The sequence below is a fragment of the Bicyclus anynana genome, chromosome 11, assembly GCF_947172395.1.
Source record: "Bicyclus anynana chromosome 11, ilBicAnyn1.1, whole genome shotgun sequence".
NCBI lineage: Eukaryota > Metazoa > Arthropoda > Insecta > Lepidoptera > Nymphalidae > Bicyclus > Bicyclus anynana.
Genome location: NC_069093.1, coordinates 14,906,223 through 14,925,958, shown reverse-complemented (window position 1 = coordinate 14,925,958; position 19,736 = coordinate 14,906,223). Strand labels below are relative to the sequence as shown.

Here is a 19,736-nt window from a genome sequence, read left to right as displayed (position 1 = left end):
AGAAGTACATGCAAGTATTTCTGAATCTCTAATACTTCAATATGTTTGTAATACATTGGCATCAGAATAAAGTATCCATTAAGAATTTGTTCCAATTTTTCAGATTATTTCAAATAGAACTAATCTCCGTGTTACAAAATCATTAGTGACCCGCTCCGCGTCTGAGCGCTGTTCTTCCGCGTGTTTGTATAATGCGATTATATTTAGACCGTTCGCACTATCAATTCGCTATCCATCAAGCGGTTCGTGTATTAATCATACAACTCTTGCTGAACATGAAAATATTTCTATTACATACATACATTATAGTTTTTCTGGTCAGGCCCTGTAGCCGAGTTACAAATAAATTCTCTTTCTACAAACGTAACGCTTCATAAACTAAAAAAATGTATAGGAATGACATATCCGACTACGATAGGTTGATTACGTGACATATCGATAACAAATGTCATCCCATGCATTTTTTAATTTTCGAACCGTTTAGAAAGTTTTTTTTTCTGAGAGAATACAATTCGCAACTTAAGTTAACTTATATCCTTATCTAATATTACAAACCATGCCCATGTGGAATGGTAGCAAGAAGAGAAGCATTTCCGTGCTGGACAGCTAGGATGATCCTTTGCGCAATAATTGCGCCAGTCCTTCTGTCATCAGTCGAGGCATCTAGCCACGGTGAAATAATTCGGGGTAATAGAATAATAAAAAAAGTTTTAATAAATAAATAAATAAAATCGTTTATTTCACTTTTTAAATTTACATAAATTAGTGCGAGTTTGGAACCTTCTTTTAGGAGTAGTAAAACTACTTCTGTATTAGAAGGCTCCGCTCTTCCATAGCTAGTACAGAAATATCAGATTCTAAATGAACATTACAAAATTAAAGTTAAAATTAAAGTGTGTGTGTGTGTGTGTGTGGAGTTTAGGAATATAGTATAGGTAACATCTTCTGTAAGTTCTGTAATGTCGCATGATCTTTGAAAAATTATACAGTTTACGCATTAGTCTACAGTTCATCATTCGTTTTATTATTATGTATTCTGTGTAAGGTTGTATTGAAATTGCTGTGTTCGTACTTCGTACATCTATCTGCAATTCAGTATTGGTAGGTAGTGTGTATTTCACTTACCAGAAGGGTCATCGATTGTTATGTGAAGGATGAAATTATAAACATATTTGCACATTCATACATGTGTCGTTCCGTTGTCAACACGTCACCAATGTAAACTAATTATTTGGCAAATGATTCACATTTATTTGCTTTGATTAAGTAATTTCAGCTGTCTCTGTTGATATATCATGATCGTTTGTTGTTTTATGATAATAATTAATATATTATACTGGTTGTTAAAGGAATATTAAGCCACGTAAACGGTCAAGCTGCAATCAAGAGTGATATTGAGTTCTATACACAGAACACACACCCTTATAATGTTGTACCTACTCTTGGAACAAATAGTATCTTATGTTTAGAAGGCGAGACTTTCCATAGGCCAAAGAATATATTTACCATTGGAGATACCTGTCTTTCTAATCGGTGATAGAGTTTCTGCAGATAGTCAAACTTGACATCTCGAAGGTATTTATGAATTAAGCCTAATTGACAGTTGCGTAATAATTACCATTACACTGCTAAGAGTCGTTATCAACCCATATACAGCTCACTGCTGAGCTCGAGTCTCCTCTCAGAATGAGAGGGGTTTGGCCAATAGTCCACCACGCTGGCCCAATGCGGATTGGCAGACTTCACACACGCAGAGAATTAAGAAATTCTCTGGTATGCAGGTTTCCTCACGATGTTTTCCTTCACCGATTGAGACACGTGATATTTAATATCTTAAAATAAATAGAATATATTATAATACAATATAGAGTATACAGAGTATATTATAATACTATACAGAGTATACAGAATAAAATTAAAAAAAATTAAAAAACCCCGAATGTCATGACATTAATTACACTCTCGATCAAATCATCAATATTGCATCGGGGATTAAAAACTGTTTAATGCTGGAGACGCTGACATTTGTAAAGAATTATAAAATAATGGACTATAAATCTACGTACTTTTAATAATTTTTAGAGAGTATTCTCTGTAATAGTGACAAACTCATGGTACAAGAGAGAATTTAATTCAAATACTTGAATAATAATAAATAATAATCGAATCGTTCGAAACAAATATTCTGATGATTGAAAATGATTAAAACCATATCCGTTTATAACTTTTACGCCTTTCTTGGTCTTTCTATTTTAGGAAGATTAATAAACATGAATGATCACACTAAAGGAAGATCTTTCCCACACGGCGCCAGTCCAAAGTCCAGTCTTTATTATTATTATATTAATTGATATTTACCATACGTTCACATGCAACATTCATTGCTGATTTTTCATACATTGGATATATCATAGGTACATTATGAAGGACATGTCCCAATTTTGTATGGAGGCTGGGCCTTTATTCCGAGTGACAACTAAGCAGAACAAATTATTTTTATCTGGCTTAAAACCTAAAAATAATAATTTTTTTGGAACCCGCATTTTTTTTATTAATTAAATAAAATGTATTTTTTTCTTTAACTGACAACATTAACTAAGAATTTTTATCATGGCAACATGCTTGTAACTCACACCTTGACAGATTATTATCAGTGATCATCGCGTAGTCGGCAGTCGGCGTTTCTAAAGTAAATTAAGGATTTTTGTTGTTTCATTTTCTCTGTCTACGATTTAATGTTTCTTTTTAACATTTGTGTTATATTGACATTATTGACAATATTACATGACATTGAAAACTTACACCGGATATGAATTCAATTCCAGTATTTTTATTGGCTGTTTTGAACACTTTTACTGTTCGTCTTTGTTTAATTTGTTGACAAGGGAGCGAAACAAAAAAAAATATTTTTTTAAATTAAAAAAATAAAATGGTTATTTACACAACATTTTTTGTCTTCTATCCATAAAACATACTATCAACCCTCTAGTAAATTATAAATAATAAAGACCCATTTTGGGACGTCTTTTCCAAACCAGCATTGTAGTACGCTAAATCGATAGGGCCGTGCCAAGTTCGAACGTTATTCAAAAGCATACTTGATTATACATTGCCGCTTTTCTCTCTATTGTCTACATTTCAACGTATATTTCTTTGTCATAGCAGCAATGTACATCGGCAAATCAATACGGCCACGGTAGCGTTGAAAGCTCTATAGAACATAAAGTCCACACTTCTCTCGAACAGTCGAGAAACTTCGAGAATTGGCGTGTCTATATAAATACGGCGGCCGACTCTCCACGGCTTCAGTTGATATTGAAAGACAGTGACGAGTGTTTTATACACAGCGTTTTATTAACTTTCGTTTACGAAGTGTTGTGTGTTTTTATTTATTTATTGTGATACATTCCAGTGTTTTTATTATTGAAATATGGAATCACCTGTTGTTTTGGATAAACCACCGGAATATCATGGGAATGAGGTAGGTCCTTTACTCCTTGCAATTGCAAAAACAAATGTAACCATATAAGGATTTTATTAAAATTCTATCTTATATGTTAAGTTAACCTAGTCGTTATTATTATTTATTTTACTAATTAAATTAATTATAACTTGTCAATTATATTATAACATCAAATTGATTTTGAAATTAATAATTTCTAATTACTTTAACTTAATGGTTTTTTTACCCTCTTCATATTTGTATGCATAACTACTACTTACTATAGATGAATTAATGTATTAGGACAGTAATCGATGTATAATCTGCAAAGCCATGCTGTAGTTTAGTATACAGTATTCTAATACCTACTTCTCAATCTTCTTTTTTGGACAAAAAGTAGTATTTAGAAGAGTTCCATCATTTGTATTTATTTTTACTAGATGTTTAAATGTAACATATCATTGAAAACATTATCACATGTTGATTTAGAACCTCTTCCTTCTTTATTTAAATTGAAAAACACTATCATAATCAAAACTGTCAGTGAAACAAATTATACTGTTTAAGAATAACAAATAACAGAATACTCGAACTTCGTATATCAGTATAATATAGAGATAGAATAAAATTAGAAACATATAACTATCATGGATGGTCAGCGACTAGTGGGACATGGGAGTCTACAAACTTTACTATAGTCCATAACTATTACAATAGCATAATATCATCGATCTAAGATCATTATTTTTAGAATCTTAAATATTACAAGTTTTCAGTCTTTTAACTTTGACAAATTCACCAAATGAGGTCTATATTTTAAATTTATTGAATCATCAAAAGTCGTGCTTTACGACTGTAATAAAATGTTGTGGTCTAAAACTTCAATTTTATAGCGAGTTCTCGCGATATCCATTTTAGGAATTTTGAAAATTTGTCAAATAACAGAACAGATACGATGCGTCAGAGTCTTAAAATATTCGCTGGCATTGAGGAAAACATTAACCTTAAAGGTAGCATTAAACGTGAAAAACTCGACTTGAATACAATTAAATTATTCCGGACTGATTATTTACAACGTGTGTTTCTCGTTTAGCATTCAAGCCCTCTTCAAAAAGGTTAATTAATTACAAATGAGAAGTGTTTGTATTTAAATTTATTGAAAACGGTTGAGTCGTCACATTCGCTATTTCTTTGTTTCATTTAACTGCTTTAGAATCACTAGTTATTACAAACTGACTAACCTGATGTTTCAAAAGTGCTTGTAAACTAAGCCTACTTGAAATAAATTAAATTTGAATTTTATGTTATAAGAAACTGTTCCGAGTTTAGACAAACCGGAGATTACCGGGTTGTTTAATTTTATCAAATTATTGATACGAGTTTTTCAAGGAAAGTATTTCATCAGAGAAGCGATTAGATCTTTAAAAATTGTCTTTATTCAGATTTGGCATTTTTGATCAGTTTCAGATTTAAGTATTAAGCAATAAAATTGAAATTTTTACAGACTTGGTGTCCAAAATAGTATGTCCTTAATTATATTATGCATGCATCTTTCCATACTTCAGCAATATTCGTCGTCGTTAGTCCCTTTGTCATTATCGCTATTTCGTCGTTATTTTTTAATTTACTTAATTACTTGCTATGTAATAGAATGTTTTTTTTTAATAATTTTATTTCATTGAGGTTGTGCCTATGAAAATTGTTTGTGTCATTCCTACTAGTGTCATAATATCTTGAAAGTCAGCAAGTTACGCCTAGTCCAGCTGAATATAATCTTAACCACAATCCACTTTAAGGTATCATATTAATTAAATCGTAGTTAATCAAGATTGGTTTCTTTATTTGGATAGGGAGATGAGAGATTCGTGTTTTAGATTTTAGACGTTGATTAGTTGAGACAAGAACCATCACGATTTTAGAATCATAAATAACCATTTAGAAATATACCAAAAACTAGCCATTATGAAAATGCTTGTAACTTGTAGCACACACGTAAAGTGTTCGCAAAAAGATCCTAAACGTTGCGTTTATTTTGTTTATTATAGGGGTTCCTATGGATACCTTCCGAATCCATCACCAAACTAGTTCCATGGTACCATATTATGCATTTTAATTGATATGAACAATTATACTTAAGTCAGATATACAGCCAGCGACTCTCTGTAAATCGCTTGGTTCTGTAAATTCACCCAGTGAGGGTTCCTAAACGTCTATGGGCGTTTCGTATAATGCTTCGCTCATTGCCATTTCGTTGTTGGTCTTTGGGTCTTTTACAAAACCCACTTCTGATTCGATCTCTCATCTAATTATACTCCAAGTATAGAACTTTCCATCGCCTTCTGAGTAACTCTGAGCTTTCTTATAAGGCGCATGAAAGCTTGTGTAAACTGTATGCCGGGAATAAACAAGAAAGAAGAAAGCTGTGTTATTATTTGTACTGATCCACGTAAAGTGTAGACACACACGTCACGCCGGCCGTGAGTCACCGGCGCACGCGCAGCTGTTATCGGAGCGCCATTTATAGATGTGCGCTCCTCAATAAATATATATCTGTTTTTTCCACCTATGCGGCCTTTGCTAACGAGGCCGCACACGCACAGACCAAATAGAAAGCCCACTTTTTTAGTTGCAGATACTGGTCTTATCATGTTCTTTACGAGGATACGATCTTGTGTACTTATTGGATGTGTGTAGTTGCGTTTTATTTGGAATTGTTCCTCGAAGGTTGTTTTATTAAATTTTCAGAGAGTAAAAATTATATTTTCAAGTCTTTTACTTTAGGCTTTTCGTGATACGATACAAAACTCACGAAAATGTTATAAAAATCTTTTTAAAAATTTCCATATAAAAGACCTATTGTCGATTATGTCTGACGCTTTTGCAGAAAAAAGCAAAACTTGATGGATTCTACAAACTATAATAGATTTTACAAAAATATTAATCATGAAAATACACCTAAGTAGAGATTAGTAAAAAGTAAATGCTATAGTCGGTTTGTTGAAAAGAAAATCTCACTGAATCATGTCTTTCATTTAATAAAGAATATTTACCATATATTTTAAATATGACCTTTGTAACCCTAAAAATGTATACTGTCCCTTTCTTCAATGCTCTTTCAATTTGCCCATCTCCCAATATGTAATAATTATTATGTATTTCTGTTTTGATAAGACTTGTGTTTAATTGCTTTCTGACTCAAACGTCCATTTGTAGTTTCTTCTGTTGATGATAATACCGCGCCTGCGTAATTGAACGTTTAAGTGCTGCTCTGAATACAGTACAATAATGATAGGAAGGCGCCATGACTGTACTAATACTGATCCTGGTTACTTTAACCTCAGGCTGTTGAATGTAAACAAACAGAATCGGATTCAAATTTAGAATTGCATATACTCGTATCGAGATACGCGTTTAAAATGAAACATTTATTCCTTTATAACACGAAATCCATTTAACATAATCACATTAAATTTTGTTTATTGATTGTCTTTAATGACATCAATTTTACTGAAGAGTTTGCGTCTATTTATACGTCGACATACTCGTGAAAACCAGTATTCATATTTAATTTGTCTGTATTTTTTTTAAATCTCTCTAGTCTGTTCCCTACTCACTTAGCTAAATACTCTTAAGTATAATTTTTTCGATTTTATAATTGACTTTCGATAACTTCTATAAAATTGACAATACTTACGTTAAGCGGTGCATTTTTTATCGATTTTAAATATAAAACCAATTTCGCCAATGTCATATTTGAGCGCCGCTCATTTCCTTATCACATTACGCCTCCGTCTAACCTTAATATTAAATTACTTTTCAAAATTGTCTTCTAACCTTGAAATGAACCTAAAGTTCATTTATTGAGCCAATTTTACTAGAAATTATTATTAAAATATAGTTCTACAAGCAAATAATCTGCAAATTTAAATTCTGAAATGATAACTATATTTTGGAAATAGCGTTTACGAAAACTAATTTGGATAAATAATTTAAGTAATTTACTTCCATAATGTTACTTTTTATGTAACTTGCGGTGATGTCACCATCTCTTAGATGGTAAAATATCGGCAACAAAACGGTGCGAGCGAGCTCAGTGCGTCACATCTTGCCGCCTACACTACGTGTATAATTGTATAATACAAAATATAGTATGGCAACGAGAAATCATTCGAGATTTCTTGATACTTTGTTATTAGCACTGCCATAATCACCGGATATGTAGCTTATGCCTTATACGCTTTGCACAGCGCGACTCTTGTCGTCAACTTATTAGCCTTATTAACGTGACAGAGACGAAGACAAATGATAATTGGTGCAGTTTCCTTTTTGTTATTAATTCGATTACTAGCGTGTTCTTATAAATCACAATCTGTTATGGTAGCAATTGCAGTGTCATGTAGTAGATATCTCTCAACTAATTTTTTAGCGTGTTCTTAAAGATGTTTTATAGTAACAAATTACGGACCAGCAGGCTAATTCACTTTGACGTATGTTAGTTGACATACACGAAATTGAGATTCTATGTACAAATGACATCTAGTGCTTACTGGTGGATCACAGTAGGTAAATGACATTTTGTCAATTAATTTGATGTTCATTTTAATAAGTTGATAATAAAGACCAAAAATAGTGAATAGACCAGCTGATACATGAAACATTAAACAGAGCAACTCTTCACAGAGCATGCAAGAAACAAACCTACAAAATGCAGCTGTGTTCATCAACTTGAGGCGTAGGTGTTGAGCATCATGAAATTTCAGATATTGTTTATTTATCTATATTTTTCATTGAATACCAGTCTTCTTTAGTTAGAATTTCGCAGTATATTATTTGAAAATTTCATTCACATCGTTTTAATGTACATATAAACAAAATGTATTAAGGTAAGCAATTCGAAGATAATGAAAATTCTCACGTTCATGTTTACATTGGAGATGGGCGGTACAACCTTGTCCTAAATGCTTGTGGTATTTATATTTTGCGTATTCATTATACACACAAAGTTATCGAGGTATTTTGTATAGATCTCCAAGTGAACTTAGATTTGTTCTTCCTCTATACATATATTAATTAATACCTCGTGCATTGGATTTGTTAATGTAAATGATTTCATTTATTGCATGTGGGTTGAGCGATTAAGTTCCGACAACTGCGTTGGTTAAGCAAGGTTGTAGGCCTGTAACTGGACAACCAATTGATTGATTTTTGGGGGACGCTACTAAAACTCATGATTTTACTGTTCTAATCAATAACATTTGAATTATTTTCAATTCAATTAGTTAAGTCAATGTTATTTTTATTTCCGATAATCTTTCATTTTTTCATCTCTCTCATTTTAGGATCGCATGAATGGTGTGTACATTATGTATTTTAAAATCTCAGTGATGCTTCATCATTTAGGCGCTTCTTTTATTGCATTACTTCGTCTCGTTTATTATGACTCGCGGAGTATTCGTCGGTCATTGACTTATCGTTTTGCGTATTGTTTACAAGTAGTCTTACGTCGCGTCCAATTAACGTATCTACGATTTATGCCGCTTAAGTATCTATCGTACTAAAAGTCTCATTCTCAGTATTTTTATGACATTTCGCGGACTACGCAAAAGATATTTTGGACAAAGCGTGGGCTTTCACTCTATCTCTGCGATTTTGTGAACAATGATGTAATGCTGTATGAATACGGATTTCTAATCTCCTTGTTGTGAATAAGGTGTTAAATGGTAGTTGCGTATTTTATTTTCAACTTCATTGACATCTCTAGATTGAGAAATGGAAAGCCAATTTTGGATGTTTTCTATCGCGCGTAAAATTTGCCTCCTCTTCTCACCTTTTATAAATTTTGAACTAAAAACAATTGCCAAACCATGGCTATTACATTCCAAACGTAACAAATATGTCTTGTTTTATTTGAATGTTAATCTTTCGTCTTGTCTCTTGTCCTAATCATTACTTTCTACAGTTTTTACATCTACACGTTATTTATCATGTGTTCAGTAAACTTGTTATTGCATTGTGGACGTTGTCTGTGACGCAGCAACTTTTTATCCGTTTCACCTACACGCGCTGATGTCATCTGTGCAATCGGCAGATTAAATAACAACTGATTCCTCGAACGCGTTGATGTTTCGATTTATGGATATCCACGTAACACGTTTAAGATATGGAGATATTTTTTTCTTATTAATAAATCAAAACATTTTATAAATACATGTAAGGGTTGTACCACATTTATCAACATATCGCCTTTCGCCTAGCACAACCAGCCATTGCATTCTGTAAAGTTACATCGATGTGACATCGCTCATTTCCATGGCGACTTCGTTGTTAGTGACATTTTATTTTTGGCATCCTATAGAAATAAATAAATATCATACTCGTTCGCCCAAACGCAATTAAAGAAATGACGATATTTCTGGTTGCGCTGCTATTGGTTGACATTTATCTATTTATCTTCATTAGATTAGGCGTTAAGTCGCCCGTTAGACACACAGGCGTCGCCTTTCCGTCGACCAGGATTCAACTTACGTGATAACGAATTAGCAGCTCCAATACGTCGACTTAGCTACAGCTAGGCGATGGCGGTCTTACAGATCCGCCAACCGCAGGTTGTTTAGGCATTGAAGGTTGAGGACTAGGCAAGGCAAGACTTTACGATGCCGATTAATGTGGGTTTCACGAACTTCACAAATAATACGTTCAAGGTTTGATTTAATACGGTGACGATTTCTTTTTTTATTGATATATGTGTGCTATGTACCTTTATTATGTTTTATGTTCTGCTGTACACTATGAGAGTATTCGATAATATTATATCGATACTATTATATAAAAAGGTTATTGCTTATGAGGATACACTTAAATATATAAATGTTTACATTCTTCATCTTTGAGGTCAAGTATATAACTGAAGTGTGCCTCATGCTATTTTTATTGCGCTTACTTCATTTCGTATAAAATAATTATTATAAGAATGTTCATACTTATTTGTCACGAGCACGACATTTCAAACAACAATTCGCCCACAGTGGCAATTATTTTCTAAGAATTAAATCGATTTATAATGTTACTTGCTCATTTTATGATAAATATTTATTCATTAACCGCCAAGTACCTAGTTGGTTGGAGTTATTTATATATTTTGAAAGTATTTTTCTTTTACCACCATTTTGTATATACCATACTAGCAGACGCCCGCGACTTCGTCCGCGTGGAAATTTAGTTTTTCATAAATTCCTCGGGAACCGTGGATTTTTTCGGCATGAAAAGTAACATATGTTAATCCAGAGTAAAATCTACTTCCATTCTAAATTTCTGCCAAATCGGTTCGGTAGTTTCGGCGTTAAAGAGTAACAAATGTTCAAACAAACAAATATCCATACAAACTTTCGCGTTCATAATATTAGTAGGATTATTGAATGCAATTTTACATTCATCCATCATTTGCTACCATTTTATTTTGTCTTCAATCAAATCAAAAATTAAAAATTAAAATACATTTATTACAAGTAGGTTTAGTTTACTTTTTGAAACGTTAAGTTAAATACATATTTGTAAGGACTCTACCACCGGTTCGGAAGGCAGGTTCTGCTGAGAAGAGCCGGCAAGAAACACAGGAGTTGATCTTTTAAAATTCATACATTATTATGGTTGTTAATTAATAATTAATAATTAATTCATACATTATTATAAGCTTAGAGATCCATACATTTATTTATTTATTTATACTTTATTGCACAAAAGAAAAACAATGAAAAAAAAATAGAAGAAAACATACAAAACAAGTATGTGCAAAGGCGGTGTTATTCATATAGCAATATCTGCCAGGCAACCTTTGGATAAAGGTACATACATGTATTTCTGCTCTGGCAACGATAAATGCTAATTTACTTACTATCTCAAACAGTACCATATTAAATTACTACACGTGTACTATTATGGAGCATACATATTAAAATTATCAGATACCATTAGTCGCGCTTATAAATAATTAATTTTATTGCAATTAAGGGAACTCGTTACATTCATTTATTAAATAAACCATATATAGTATTTGTTCACTGTAAATTAATTTGTATTTTACACGTTGACGTTTCCTAAGACCTTCGAATAGTATGATAGACTAACTTTCTAACGATTTAGAATTCATTATCAGAAAACGAGATGGAAGCGGGTTAATTTGGAAAATGTACAAAATTCTACCCTTTGACGGTTTCTACGCAGTATCGTACCGGAACGCTAAATCGCTTGTCGGTAGGGTTGCATTAGCCACGGCTGAAGCCTACCACCAGACTAGATCTGAGCCATTTTCATCATTATCATTAACAGCCGATGGACGTCCACTGCTGGACAGACTTCTTGCATGGACCTCCAAACAACAAGGTCTTGAACCGCCAGCATCCAGCGCCTCCCTGCAACCCGCTTGATGTCCTTAGTTCACCTAGTGGGCGATCGACCAACACTGCTCAAACCACTGGACCACTGGTCTGTGATAAACAACACTGAAGAATCAGTGTTGTTTATCACAGACTAGCTGATGCCGCGCGGTTTCTAGCGGTCTCGCGTGTTTTCCATTCCTCGATAAATGAGCTGAAAGAATTTTTCAAATCGGACCACTAGTTCCTGAGATTATCGCTTTCAAGCAAACAAACAAACTCTACAGCTTTATAATATTAGTATACCTAGATACCAGCAGAATATACGAAGAGTACCCTTATCTTACAGTGAGGTGTTAAATATTTATTGTCACATTGGACAACGTATTCGTGTCGCACGTCTCGGCGCAGTCATTACCAGCGCCGTTAAATATTTTAATCTTTTTTATCGCATCCGTCATCTCGGTATATCATTTTAATACAACAGATATGGCTGTCATTTACGAAATGTGTGGACAGAGAGCCTGCGATAGCCAGACATACTTTATTGTAATAGGCTGAAAATTTGTCACGTCTTATGGTCTTATTATACAGGTAAGTACGATTGCCAATTATGGCGTTTGGACTGTGATGGCTTTGGAAGGGCTTTTGACGTTTCAAAGGTCTAGACGCTCAACCGCTTAAGTATAAAACGTATTTATTTAGTGTAAGCTGATTAATGCGTTACTAAAAGCATAATCGGGTGAGGCGAACGGACGTTAAGAGGGACGTAAACCCTCTTTTACCACACAAGTGACGTAAAAGGAGTTTTACATCACTTTTTTACACATGTGGTTTAAAATACATTCGTTTTATATTTTTTCCGGCGTATTGGAATCATGCCCCCAATAATCGAAATACACTGAAGTACTGAAGGGATCCCTCATAATATCCCGGTGACAAAACTTTATGTTTTAGCCTTGAAACCTACCTTCCAAAGCCTCGTCTTGGCTTAGCCTTGGCTATCGTAATTACTAAAAGTACGACTATAGGCTGACAAACTTTCAGCCTAACTAAAATGCGGTACGTCTGGCTATCGCACGCCTTCGATCCAGTGGACATTGCTCCTCGAGGTCAATGAACGGTTTCTTTTTTTTGCATTGATCAACATGTTTATCGACGAAGTAGTTGTATTGTATAAACCGATATTTTTTTCTGAAACTTTAGCTTTATTTATTATACACTCTGTATTTGTACACCGTGACCATTTATGGGTATAAAAATTAAACAAAAATACATAGGAATGAAAAGGTTGGTGGCCTTATAATGTCAGCCACTGTCGATAAAGTAATCTCACATGCCTGCAGCGCTAAAGACTCAGCCGATAAAACTGACCGTGTGTTAGTCGCGATGCCGATCGCGACCAACACGCGACCAGTTGCAATGCAACAAACACGACCCAAAAATATCCTTTACGATCCAGACGACGACATGACGACCGACAATGCTTCCCAGGCAACACAAACACAAGCTACACAGCGTCTTCGCCGGCGAAGACGAGGTCCCCGATATTTAACGTCACTCGGATGTGGGGTTTTTAACTCACTATCACCCTTCAAAAATAGCGAGCTGCTAGGCTATTATGTGATGATATTTTTATAACTCGCAAGTACGAGTTGAATTCACCTCTATCTCTCTCTGTTTAACACGATACTATAGAATGAGATAGATATCGGTGAATTCGAAACTCGCACTTGCGAGTTATAAAAAACATCGTGAGAATAGCTGTGCTGAGCCTAAGCCGAGGTCCGAGTCTCATAGGAGACGCCCTTGTAGAGTCGTTCCGTCCCTTTTTCTTCGTCAGCCTTCAGGCCTCATCAGGCGATGCCCAAATCCCCCAGTGACGCCGCTGCGGTCCCATAATGACCTTAGGCAATCACACAATCGGAAAAAAAATAACGAACGACGTAGGCAAATAATAGCTTGTCGTCAGTTAATTAAATAGCTTGTAAAAATAAAAAAAAACGTTTATGACATGTATTTAATATACAACTTCATCTCGGAGTCAGATAGGCGGGCGCGCGTAATGCGGGAGTCTGGAGAGGAGACATGTAAGGCCGCCTCTCGACCTTCCGCGCCGTAAATGGCGAGCTCTTCGCGATACTTTATACCTACTCGCTTTGCTGTCGCACGCTCCGCTGCCTCGATGTAATTAATTTGAGATTGCTAATTTACATTCGTTTAAACGGAGACCAATTATTGTTATTGATTCGTACGCTGTCTTGCTATGACGTTACACTGTATCTTCAGATACGGTGTTTTGTGGTAACACTCTTAAATGAAGTCCTCGCCACGCACATACTCGCCCGCGACTTTGTCCGCGTGGAATTCAGTTTTTCACAAATCCCGCTGAAACCATGGATTTTTCCGGGATGAAAGTAGCCTATGTGTTAATTCAGAGTAAAATCTATTTCCATTCCAAATTTTTAGCCAAATCACTTCAGTAGTCTCTGCACAAATGAGGAACAAACACACTACTTACTTAGTGTGATGTGCAGTGTGATTTATAAATAAATTAAAAAAAAGTCTCAAAAAAATCTGATTAATACTAACCTAGCCTAGTCTCAAATACTAGGGTACTAGCAAAGAACTGATTTTGCAAAATTAAATGTTTTATAGATACAGTGTTTCGTTGCATCAAACATCATCCTAAACTTGCCAACCCTTAAGGACTGAAGTACTCGTAGCGTGATGCGGCAAAGCTCCATATTCATATATAGGAGCGACTCTATCTGTTGAAATGATATAGTAATCCTGTCAATTTAAACATTCGAAGTTACAAAAATTCCCACCAAGCCTAATATCGGTAAGATTGTTTAAAATATCATTAAAAATAAAATCTGAAAGTTCCCCATTTTTCCCCTGTAAGGAAAAAATATTACAACTTTTTGAATCGTTATATCTCAAAAACGGTGGCTAGTAGAAAAAAAGTATTAATAAATTTTTTGTAGATAATTTTATGATCTACAATTTTGTTTAAGGTATTTTTATGATAAAACTTACCGTTTTGCTGAAAATCGCGAAAAACTAATTTTTTTGACCTTTGACCTTAAATAATTTTTTTTCCTTACAAGGGAAAGATGGGGAACTTTTAAATTTTGTTTTTAATGATATTTTAAACAATCTTACCGATTTTCAGCTTGGTGGGAATTTAGGTTACTTTACTCTTATTTTTGGTTTAATTTGACCGGTCTATAGAATTATTTATCATAGTGTAAAACAAACAGTATTGAATATCTAAAGAAACGATGTTGTCTGTCCTCCCTCAGCGCGGTTTCCCGTTCGACGAGGAGGAGGGCACGGGCGCGTGGAGCGAGCTAGCGGCGCGCCACCCGGACATCGCGGCGCGACTGCGCCAGCGCCCCTCCACCTGGGCCAGGAAGCGGCGCCCCTCCAGCCAGGACGGCGTACACGGTAACGGATCACTTACTTAAAGCTTGGCAACATCGTTCGCAACACTCCCGATGGTCCGCGCGGGCCGGAGGGCATGTAGATTCATCGCTACATGTACATCGCTGTAAAACCCACTGATGCACCTCACTTCCCCGCACGTACGATTTCACACTTTCTTTCCCCCCGTCGCCCGCATATCATGGGAGTGTCATTATCGAACTTGCCAGACTATAGGCTTCTGTCCCATTAGTGCCATTGCATCGTCACAGCTAATAGGTCATTCCGTATATTTTAAAGTAGCCTGCGGTTTCAACCGCGTAATTCACATTCCGGTGAGAATACGGGGATAAAATATAGCTGTGATACGTACAAATAACGTGTATTTTAGTTAGAATTTTCAAAATCGGTTTAGTGGGTCCAGAGTGTTAAACCCTTAAAGTGTTTTTCAGATAGCATGTATGGTGACAGTCGCCACTACCACTTACTTTACCTCTTTATGATATTAGTATAGATGTCACATTAAAGCGTTGCGTCGCCGTCGCAAGTGACGTTTTACTAGATTGACGGGCGACGAGACGAGGGGAGGGGAGGGTGATGCACTGTCAGAGATCGGGCATGACGATGGACAGGGTTGTGACTTATGACCAAAAAAACTAATGAGGCATCGCCCTTAATGTACACTCATTTTAGACATACCTATATGTTATGATTTTCATGTGCAAGTTTAGAAATTAACTTAATTTCTTAAAAGTTACTATCCTAGATGGCATTGCAATGGTAATTGCAATGTTCAATTGTCAAAGTAATCTTGAAATTTAATTAAAACTAAACATTAAACATAGTTTTTCAAAAAAAATATCTAGACCAATGAAACTAAAAATGTTATTATTCCGTTGTTGCAGACACAGCCGACAGTTTCGGTGATTTCGACAGATTCCCCTTCGACGACATCCCGCAAGACTTCAGAGAACACTTCCCCTCGCATTGGAACAGGAGGTTCGGCTCACGGGAGGAGCCCTTCCAGCAGCCGCCCAGCTCCCCGCCGCAGTCGCCGCAGCAGCAGACCATCGCCACACAGACTGAGCACGACGCCGGGCCCTCGCACGACGAGCAGACCTTACCCCAGTACGGCCTACGGAACACAGTTGATCTAGGACAAAAGAGCGCCACAGACCCCAGCGTCGTTGATGCGGACGAGAGAGCGCACAGGTCTATGTCAGCGCCCCCCGACCAACGCACAGTGAACCCCAACAGCAAAATGAGCGGACACAACCAGGACCACCCGCACCCGCCGCCGCAGCCCGAGCAGCATTCGAACGTCCGGCACATCCCTATATTCGTAGAAGGCAGAGATGAGCCCGTGATAAACAGATCCGTCGACCACGGTACTCACTACGCCGACCCCAAACCCACATATGTTCCTCCGCCTCAACCACATATCGATAGAGAACAGTACTTCGCAGATGAGGGTCCCGTTGGTTTCCCGTTCTCGAAGAATTTCTTCAGGCAATCGCCGCAACCTTTCACCAAACAAAAAATGTACCCGCAAGCGTACGCCCGAGGTGGATCGCCGCAAAGATCTCAGTCGCCTAAACCTCAGAGTTATCACGAGCACACCTCGCCGCGACAGGAAATGCCGTCCAGACCGCAACAGAAGCAAGCCCCGCCGCAACAGAAGCAATCTCCCCCACAACAGAGGCAGCCTCCTCAGCAACAAAAGCAACCATCGCCTCAACAACGGCCGACTACCCCACAACGTGCGACTTCTCCCCAAGCCGCACACCACGAGCCGGCTCCGCCACAAACCCCGCCTCAACAGCAAGCTCCCTGCAACGATTCCCTTAAACAAATTCTCAGTATTCAAGCAGACGTCCTCAATCTCATAACGGAAGTTGAAAACTTCAAGGGAACGAAAAAAGACAAACATTATTTATACTTAGATGAGATGCTGACGAGGAATCTCATAAAGTTAGATAACATCGAGACAGATGGCAAAGAGAGCATAAGACAGGGTAGGAAGGAGGTAATTAAGTGCATTAACGATTGTATAGCAATGCTTGAGAAGAAAGCTGAAAGTAGGGCCCTCACCACTCCTCCTCCGCAAGACGTGGAAATGCAGAACAATGCAAATGAAGCTCCAGCTGTAGCAGAACAAGCCGTCCAGAATGGTGACGTAGAAATGAAAGAACCTACCAAAGAGGAAGAAAACGTCCAACCACAAGTAGAACAGCAGCAATTACAGGAAAATCCAACTTCACCACAAGCACCAGTAGAAGCAGAGATGAAAGACGAGCAGAGACCAGAAGAAACAAAACAAGAAGAACAGCAGCCTACCGAGAACAAAGACGCTGCACAGACTCAAACATCTGAACAACTACAACAAACAAAACAAGAAGAAGTTGTGCAAGAGCCACAACTTCCTCAAGAGGTTGTTGAGAAGAAACAGACCCCAAAGAAAACTGGAAAGAAACGGGACAAGAGCAAAGATAAAAAAGAAGTTTCAAAGGAAAATAAAAAAGATGTCGTAGATAAGAAAGAAGCAAAAGATTGTAACGATAATAAAGATAGCGTAGGTAAGACAGAAGTGATTGAAAATGTTGTAAATAAAGAAGAAATTGAAAATAAAAAAGAAATTGTAGATAATAATGAAAAAAAGGAAGAAGTGATGCAAGTTGACGTTAAAGGCGATACAAATAAACCCAATTCGCAGGCGATGGAAGTGGACAGTGCTGCTAGTCAATAAATTTAGTTTGCGTTAGTGAATTGTTGTAGCCACACGGCTAGACGCCGTCGCACGAGGCCTACTACTAGAGCCCTGATTCTGGATGACATCCAAATTTTAATGATTCACTAAACTTTGATATTTCTCAGTGCACTCAAAAAATGTGGTTTTAATATTGTGTTGTAGTCTCAACGCCTGTTTTTTTAGCATAAATGATTATATTTGTATTAGAGTAGGAATACTCTGTATGTAAATAAATAAAGTTGAGATGATCATAAGTTTGTTGCAAGAACTGATCCATACTTAGGGGTTAATTTGTTGGTTAAACATGCAATTCACCTAAAACGAATTTGCACGACATAGTAAAGTAGGCGTCCACATATCCGCATTGCATTAAACGATTTTTAAATTTTACGGTAAATAAAATCCGTACGATGCGGATCAGTAGACGCACTTGTATGACTTTTTATACAAAGAATACTGCAATCCGTTTTGATGCGATGCGTCCGATACGGATATGTGGACGCCTACCATTAGTCAACTGCATAATTTTTACTTACCTAGCTTTTTCCACTTTCGATCATGCCTACAATTTAGGCTCAACCATTAATTGCACCTGCCAACTAGTTCACGTTCAAGGTCAATTCAAGGTTAAGGAGAGCTAACGATTTGAATGTCATGCAGAATATATAAAGCAAAAATCAGGGGTATCCACCCAGCCTTTTAATTCTTAGTGTTAATTCTTTGTGCATATGAGCTGTAACACTGGTTGCCACCTTGTATTGTTTATGTTTGTACATTTGAAAGCTATGCATTTATTTGGCAACATTTGATGCGCAACATGTAATTTTTCGTATTCAATTTGAGCGACAGTTGTCTGTAAATAATAATACTACATATCACATAACCATGTGATAAGTATTGTAACGTTGATAATAATAGTATAGTTTATACTTATATGTCCAAGGTTTATACTAACAACAGTATTACTAGACTATTAGAAAACACTGTAATTCTTTATCCTTCTACTGCTTTGATGCAGGTTTTTTTTAATGTTGCTTGTTGTACGTCAAATATTGCCATGTGAAAACGTGGCTTATTTTTTTTTAATAACGCAACGTCGCATTATAGATGCTGTCCTTTAGGGTTTAAAATGGTCTCCTCTTATTTAAAATCCTAATATTTAATTAATTTATTGTTTATCATAACTTGATAACACAATTTTTCTCAATAAATGATGATATATTAATTATGTGTTTTCTTTTAATGTACTTTCCTCCTTTCATCATGTATTGTCAGCACGTCATAGTGTTTCGCAAGCGTAAAATCTATATTTCTATGCTAATATAAGAGGTAAAGTTTGTTTGTGCTGTTTTAGGGGGTAATCTGTGGATCTACTAAACCGATTTTGAAAAGTTTTACTACTATTAAGCCACATTATATGTGAGTGTCATGAGCCTATTTATTTATTTATTAAGTTTGCTATCAGTTGAATTAGCTTGATATAGGAATACATGGAACCTGGTATCTAAACAGAACATTTAGAATCACAAACTCATCAATGGATATAAATAATACAAAGAGGATGATAGGGTAACTTAAATGAATAATAAATATTAAGGACTCTGAAGAGGATCCATAGATTCAATATATCTATGGGAGGAGATGTTTAAGAAAAAACCAAGCTTAGGTACCTATATTTATCACTTTAATATATTAATGGATTTTTTACATAATAAGCAATAATTACTTACATTTAACATAATAT

The 19,736-nt window shown here is 35.9% G+C and overlaps 1 protein-coding gene across 3 annotated transcripts in view; it reads left to right on the top strand.

Moving 5' to 3' along the window:
• LOC112050521 (BAG domain-containing protein Samui) overlaps positions 1-19,217 on the top strand; it is a 39,859-nt gene extending 20,642 nt beyond the window's left edge. For 2 of the 3 annotated variants that reach the window (XM_024088805.2, XM_024088806.2), the window contains exons 2-3: positions 15,123-15,267; positions 16,149-19,217. In XM_024088805.2, coding sequence (XP_023944573.2) covers positions 15,123-15,267; positions 16,149-17,989 — 1,986 coding nt within the window. In that variant the 3' untranslated portion in view covers positions 17,990-19,217. Of the gene's footprint in view, positions 1-3,307; positions 3,482-15,122; positions 15,268-16,148 lie in introns of those variants that run through there. The other variant, XM_024088804.2, reaches the window with a different exon arrangement.
• The last annotated feature ends 519 nt before the right edge of the window (positions 19,218-19,736 follow it).